This window comes from Diadema antillarum, unplaced genomic scaffold (assembly GCF_040938485.1).
Source record: "Diadema antillarum isolate AM-2024a unplaced genomic scaffold, OU_Dant_1.0 seq00000822_RagTag, whole genome shotgun sequence".
NCBI classification, from domain to species: domain Eukaryota; kingdom Metazoa; phylum Echinodermata; class Echinoidea; order Diadematoida; family Diadematidae; genus Diadema; species Diadema antillarum.
In genome coordinates, this window is record NW_027271699.1 from 545,248 (window position 1) to 551,927 (window position 6,680).

At 38.8% G+C, this 6,680-nt stretch overlaps 1 protein-coding gene across 1 annotated transcript; it reads left to right on the forward strand.

The window, feature by feature from the left end:
- Window positions 1-208: 208 nt before the first annotated feature.
- Window positions 209-5,529, forward strand: LOC139739972 (cytochrome c oxidase subunit 5A, mitochondrial-like). Its single transcript, XM_071650569.1, has 4 exons — window positions 209-366; window positions 3,225-3,463; window positions 3,981-4,112; window positions 4,962-5,529. The coding sequence occupies exons 1-3, from the start codon at window positions 288-290 to the stop codon at window positions 4,110-4,112; spliced, it is 450 nt and encodes a 149-aa protein (XP_071506670.1). The 5' UTR covers window positions 209-287; the 3' UTR covers window positions 4,962-5,529.
- The last annotated feature ends 1,151 nt before the right edge of the window (window positions 5,530-6,680 follow it).

Consider the following 6,680-nt stretch of genomic DNA (forward strand, 5'->3'; position numbering starts at 1 on the left):
TTGCATGCTGCAGATTTTTCTTCCTGAATACAAGAATGTCAGGATGTCTATTTACTTGTCATTGTTGTCCCATTTCTTCTACCTCTTCTGACTAAAGGGCTCGATCACACTTGAAACACTATCGATCATCAGTTGTGTGATATCGATCAAAGAACCGTGGATTCCGATTAATCTTAGGTGAGGTCAAAGGTTGTGTGCTTCCATGTCTAGAAAATCTGTTTGCACGTCGGTGCCAGCACAAAATTGCCATCGGTTTTAGTGACCCTGTTTCGTTGTTTTCTGCAACTATGTTTCGCCAAATCACATGCAGAATAGCTGGCTTAGCAAGATCTGCAGTGCTACCGAAGCAGATGCACCAACCTCTTGGTAAGTTGACGAAAAACGGTGATTGTTTTACATGTTCTACATCAAAAAATGCCGGTAGCCGGAATCTTCCATTGGCCTCCGTATTAGCGTACTAGCTTCTTTCTGCACATTGCGTAGGGCGTGCGGGGGCGATGAGCCTCGCGTAGTCAGAGCAACAATGGTCCCAGCATATAGATTTTTGTGTAGTGGAATTTGTTGAGACGGTCGTTCGCCGGGGCGCGTTTTTTTGGTGTCGGTCGATCGTTTTTCAAATCAATGTAGATTTCTATCTTTCAGTCTTATGAATATCTTATCTTAATAAAAGTAACCAAGAGGGCTAGACCTACTTACTTGAATTTATTATATTGCTATTGAACTCATAAACCCAGGATTGCCAAAAAGATTCCTCCAGACAGACAGATTTTTCTGTCATTGCTGTAATCAAACTTTTAGAACCTCAATTGGTGGGTGCTAACTCCGTTAGACCCAATAAAATTTTAAGTGTAGCAGAGACTCCAACTCTCCCGTTTTCGACGGGAGATCTCCCGCCGAAAACCCATTTTTGCAAAATCTCCCGTTCACCCGTTTGAGATTTAATTTCTCCCGCCCTGGCTCTTTGTCTCCCGTTGGAAAGGATTTCTTACATATTTCTATCGTATGTTGAAAAAATAAGCCTTAGATAGCACCAGAGAACATCTAGAACCCTGGGAATTTCGCGCTTCGCACATATCAACTTTGAGTCTCCCGTTTGCTAGGGGTTTAAGGCGGGAGAATCTCCAGATCAGAAGGTACTTTGGGTTGGAGTCTCTGGTGTAGGCCTAGACCTAAATTTAAATTACTTTCGGACCTCCTCGTCAATCGATCTCCAAACATGCACAAAGCTAAAGTCACTCTAGAAATATCCAACAACCATGAATATTTGCATCTGAGTGAGACCCAAGTCCAGTAGAAATTGAATTTTTCTCATTTTGACACTTTAACGTTTGTCAGAATATGTCGATCGCACTCGCATCTACTTACTTAGTTCGCTGTGCAATAACTGTGTTGCATAGGAGCAGATGGCGCAGCATGGTATCCAAAAATAGGTTCACTGCATGGCAGCGAGTACAGCGATTAGTCTAAATGTAGCGATCTCATAATAAATTTTACTTCAAGTTCAAAGCAATCGATATCACCGCAAGTTCTTCTACTATGGTATCTTTGAAAAAAAAAATAACTTTTTATCGCCTTTTCCTCAGCTTGTACGAAGTCTTGCAGTTTTAGTAGCAATTGATTTGGGTTCTTGTTCATGCTGTACAGTTGTATGTGTATGTGTGTGTGGGGGGGGGGGGGTTGTTGCCGTGTGTGAGGGTGCGTGTGTGAATCAAAGAAGATTGTGCAAAATGTGGTTATGTGACAAGGATGAAAGAAAATAAAGAGGAAGGATAAGAAAATAAAGAGGAAGGATAAGAAAAGAGGGGCCAGGAAATGAATGAAAAGATACTAAAAAGGTAAACCAGGAAAAAATGAAACAAAAGGTATAAAAAATAGAAAGTACACTTAAGATAAAAACAAAAGATAATGGAAGGAAAGAAAGACAAGAAACTGTCATTGTAAAGGAAAGCAAGGGAAAGATGGATATAATGTTTGGAAAGAAAAGAAGAAAGCAAAAAATAATTAAAGATTGGAAATGAAAAGCACTAAGTACAATAATAAAATGAGAGATGAATCAAAACTGGATGAAAGCAAAGATGAACAGGAAGGAAAGAAAGAATTATTTAGGTTGAAAAGGAAATAAAGAAAAGGATATTGTACATCAGAATGAAACATAAGATAAGGATATGGGAGAGTAAAGAAAGGAATGGTAGATGGAAGAAAAGATAACTCATGAAGGAAACAAAAAATACCAGTAATAGGCAGAAGATTGCATAGGAAATTGAGAAAGTTAGACAAGAGGAGACCCACAAAGAAATTAAATTAATAGGAAGGGAAGAGAAAGTTAGGAATACCTGAAAATGAAAGAAGAAAAGATAGAAAAGAAAGAGCAAGATAAGAGGCTGCACCCATGCACGCTCAACCATTTTGTATAGAAGCTATAACCACTACCGCAAGACTAGGCTGACGAAAAGGGACAAAAATTGTAAGCTTTTCAAAGACACCGTAGAAAAAGCCATTGTGATTGCTACATTCAGGTCAAATGATGAGCATAATGGTACTGTTCTGATTGCTTGTGTACAGAGCAGCATGTCAAGTGATTAGTTTTCTGACACTTGTAAAAGTGTTAAAAACTTCTATTTGACTTTGGAGGTACTCAGATGCAATTTGTTTAGGTTACTGAATAACTAGGGTGAGTTTGTGCATGTTTCGAAATGATTTGACGAGGAGGTGCGAAAGTACACTGGCGCCGATGTGGCCGCAATGGCGGATAAGCCGCCCGCATTCCAACTTTGTTGATGAAAAGCAGGGGAAAGAATAATAAATCTGAGGGATTTGTTCTGATCGAAAGCTTCATTACTTTCCTACATTATTTTTTATAAGAAACCGTGTTATTTCAACATGTTTGACTTTCCAGAAGTTTCCCAACAATACTTTTTCATGTTTGTTTCATCTTAAGTTTTTCCCACTGCTGCAAATTGTGTGTCAGGATTTTGAATGATATTTCTTTGTGTACCTGTAGGACCCTAATGTGAAGAATGACTGAGCGTGTGTCTTTAAATTCGCGAATAGCTCCTTACTCGCGAAATTCGCGAAAATAGAAATGTCGCGAATTATTCGGCGTATACATTGTACAGTATTCAATAGCCGAGTCCTGTTGTGTCTGCATCCCTGCAAATTTCAAAACAAGATATTTTGTATATTTCCCTATCTGCTTCAATTTATTGAAATGTATTATTTTGCAGCTGCCACACAAGTCAGGGGTTACTCTGCCAAAGTTGAAGAAACCGACGAACAGTTTGATGCCAGATGGGAGGCCTACTTTGAACGAACAGACATCGATGACTGGGAATTGCGCCGGGGTCTCAATGAGCTCCATGGTCATGACTTAGTGCCAGAACCAAAGATCGTGGCAGCCGCCCTGAGGGCGTGTCGCAGACTGAATGACCTCGCCATGGCAATCCGTATCCTTGAAGCAATCAAGGTTAGTTTACTCTGTGCTATGACCCTGGCCGCAGTAAAGCCATTGCAGAAAGAGACAAGAAATTATTTTTCTACGCAGTGCCTTGTGGACTAATAACTTGTAGGGACATAATGTTTAAGATGAAGACAACATGACATTAGTAATGAATGACAGTGCCAGTTGATTTGATGTAGAATAAAATTGTAGATATTTAGTCGCAAACTACATGGTGTATGCTGATTCGAATGTGAGGTTTCAATATTCATACCTCTAAGTTTGCTGTACACAGTGATTTGGATTTCAAATACTTGAAAATGATGCGTTTACCTCTGCAAGTTCATCTCTTACAGTAATTTAACTATTTAAAATTTCCAATGCAGGGTCTGGGTGCCATTAACAAACTTTTAGTTGAGTGTCTAAAGACAAGAAGGCATTTCTGTGTTCATTACTTTGGCTGCTTACCTTAAAGTCCAAGTTTGAAAGTGAGAAAACATACATTACATGTTGTTTTCTAATGCCCTGCTTCATTATTTCACAGGACAAAGCTGGAAGCCACAAAAACATCTACCCATACATCGTGCAGGAGATCACACCCACACTCAAGGAGCTAGGCATCAGCACGCCGGAAGAGTTGGGCCTTGACAAACCAGAGGAAGACAAGATTCTATAGGTGAGGAGCTTATGAATATCAGACAGGCGTTTGAATGCTTCATCCATGGCATTTAGACAAACAGATCATTTGCTGTTCAAAACATAACTAAGTAATGTTGAAAGAAACAAACCATAATGTATCGCCATGAAAACATGTATTCTTGCGTGTATGTCATGGGTACACGAGTATTTTGTGACCATTATTTTGAATTTGACTACTTTTTGTGTGTGTTTATTCTGTATTCTCTCAACAACAGTTAATAATGAAATTACTCGGGGTCTCTCAAGTAACCGTCCTTGTCAAAGTTCCTTAATTCCTTCAATTAATTTTATAAAGTTTGATGCAAGTGTGTATTGTAGTATCTGTGGGGTGCAAGAGTAATTTCTCTCCTTTACCCCAGTACTCTTAAAAAAATCTTTTTGTTAAAAGCTCTGTGTGTATCATGTGTTGTATTTATTTCTTATTTTTATGTGTAGTGTCGAGGGAAGTGAGAAGAGAAGTGAGAGCAAATAATTCAAACTTCTTGTGGCATCCTGCATTAGTTGATAGTAACATCATCATCCCGAGATTAACTTTGTTCTTTTCACATTACAAAAACGATGCACTCCAGTATTCACAATGCAGATCTCAGGCACAACAAGAATTGAAAATTTGTGCAACCCTGTGCTTTTTAAAAATGTCTTTGGCCCTGTCATGCTCGATTTCTGCCGAAATGCTGATGCCAACTTGTCACCCTTGATCTGTTAACAAGGGCATTATTCAGTGATAAAGAGAGTCTAAAGAACTCTTCTCTCCCACCCCTCCTTCCTATTTCTTTCTGACCGTTTCTCTATGACCGTTTCTCTCTTTCCTCCACCTTCCCCACAGATACCCACCGAGCTTCAATGTTGCTGATATCTCTCAGGACTTGCAGCTCCGGCAAGATTATTTGAGATGTGTTTCATAGTGAAATAGAATTCACGGTGTGTTTTATGTATACAAGATTACAGTCCAAGCATAACTATTCTTGTATTGTACAGCAGAAATTGATTCCAGGCAATTCCTGACAAAGTGATTGTGCAGGGAGTTGAATCTTTCAAATTTGATGGAAAGCAGGAATAGATATTTATGAAATTGTAAAAGCAAATATATGTGTGCAGCTTTGAGTTACAACACTGCAAACTGCAAGTATACAAAACAGATTCTGTGTCACAAAAAAAAACTGAAGAGGCATGGGCAACAACCATGTACGGTTGTAAATTATCCAAAGTTTTAAATCAAGAGTCAAGAAATGCACATATTTCGGTTTGTTTGTGTAGTGATGAACTGAGCTTGACTTGACCTGTTTCTCTGTATAAATGTTTGCTCTTTTCTTGTGAAGACTGATGTGTCAGATACTGCAAGAAATTGTTGCCGTCAGAAAATACATTGAAATAAATGTGTGAAAAATAAACAATGCCACTGATGTCTTACTTCATATTGGTTCAAGTTATGAAGGGATAATCTGGTACATGAAATAGTGCCATGAAGCATATGAGGAAGAATGTATCAGGGAGAGAGAGTCCCCAGGCATTGAATTGAAGAATCAGTATAATTTTGGCAATATTATGGAAGTACATGTACGTGTGCTGTTTAAAGTTAATATAATTACAGCATGTATAGGGCACAACTCAACTACATTGTTTACCTCCATTATATAGGCTCTGTGGTCAAGTGCCCATGAATACTCTAGCTCAGTGCTCTGCACAAGTGCTGAACAGCTGGTCTCCCATATTGATCTCAGCAGAAACAGATCATTCAAGTAACCTGTTCCAAGATATTTGTAAGTTTTCTTTAAAGACAGAAAGTCATGTCCTCCCAGCAAACAACAGACAAATCATATTTTAGTTCTGTGTTTACCCAACGCTGAGCACTGGCACTGGACTGATGGTCCGAGACCGGTAAAAATCACTGTCGGACCAGCAAATTTTCAGGTACTGCTAGATTTACTGGTCCGACATGGCAAATGAAATAACAAAAATGACATTGTAGGGATAAGTTGAAAAAAAGAAATACAGAACAAATAAATTTAATGTTCTGACAAGTAGGGAAAATGGGTATTTGCACAGCGCCAACCAGCCAAAAAGGTAAGACTTGAAAGACGTTAATAATTTTCAGAACAGAACCTTTTCACGTGAAGTGACAGTGCACCTAATTGACTAATCTGGCATGAACTTGATAGCTTCAAATTGCGAGGCATCATCATACAGAGCATAAAAATTGCTTTACCGAACTTATTTTAAAAGTTGAGAGAGTGGTTTATGGAGCTGTTAAGAAAGTGTAGAACTGAGGGGTTGTGCATTTTTTTTTCTTTTATTGTGTGTGTGTAATTGTTTCCATGCAATTAGCCAGCATTGTTAATCCTCATTATTTCATGAAATACACATTTCAGATGCCCTCATCCATCTAGGCTGAAAACACACTGCACGCAGATGGGACTGTTTGAAATGATTGCACAACATTCATCAAGTTCAATATCACTGTGCACATCTGTTGAGAAAAGAGTGGCAAAACACTCAGTCTTCATTCCACAACATTGCATCCAACAGTGATACTGTATGAGCTGTT

Coding starts and splice junctions, on each gene's coding strand:
- LOC139739972 (XM_071650569.1), top strand. CDS start 288: ATGTTTCGCCAAATCACATGCAGAATAGCTGGCTTAGCAAGATCTGCA. Junction 367..3,224: donor GCAGATGCACCAACCTCTTG/GTAAGTTGACGA, acceptor ATTATTTTGCAG/CTGCCACACAAGTCAGGGGT. Junction 3,464..3,980: donor GTATCCTTGAAGCAATCAAG/GTTAGTTTACTC, acceptor ATTATTTCACAG/GACAAAGCTGGAAGCCACAA.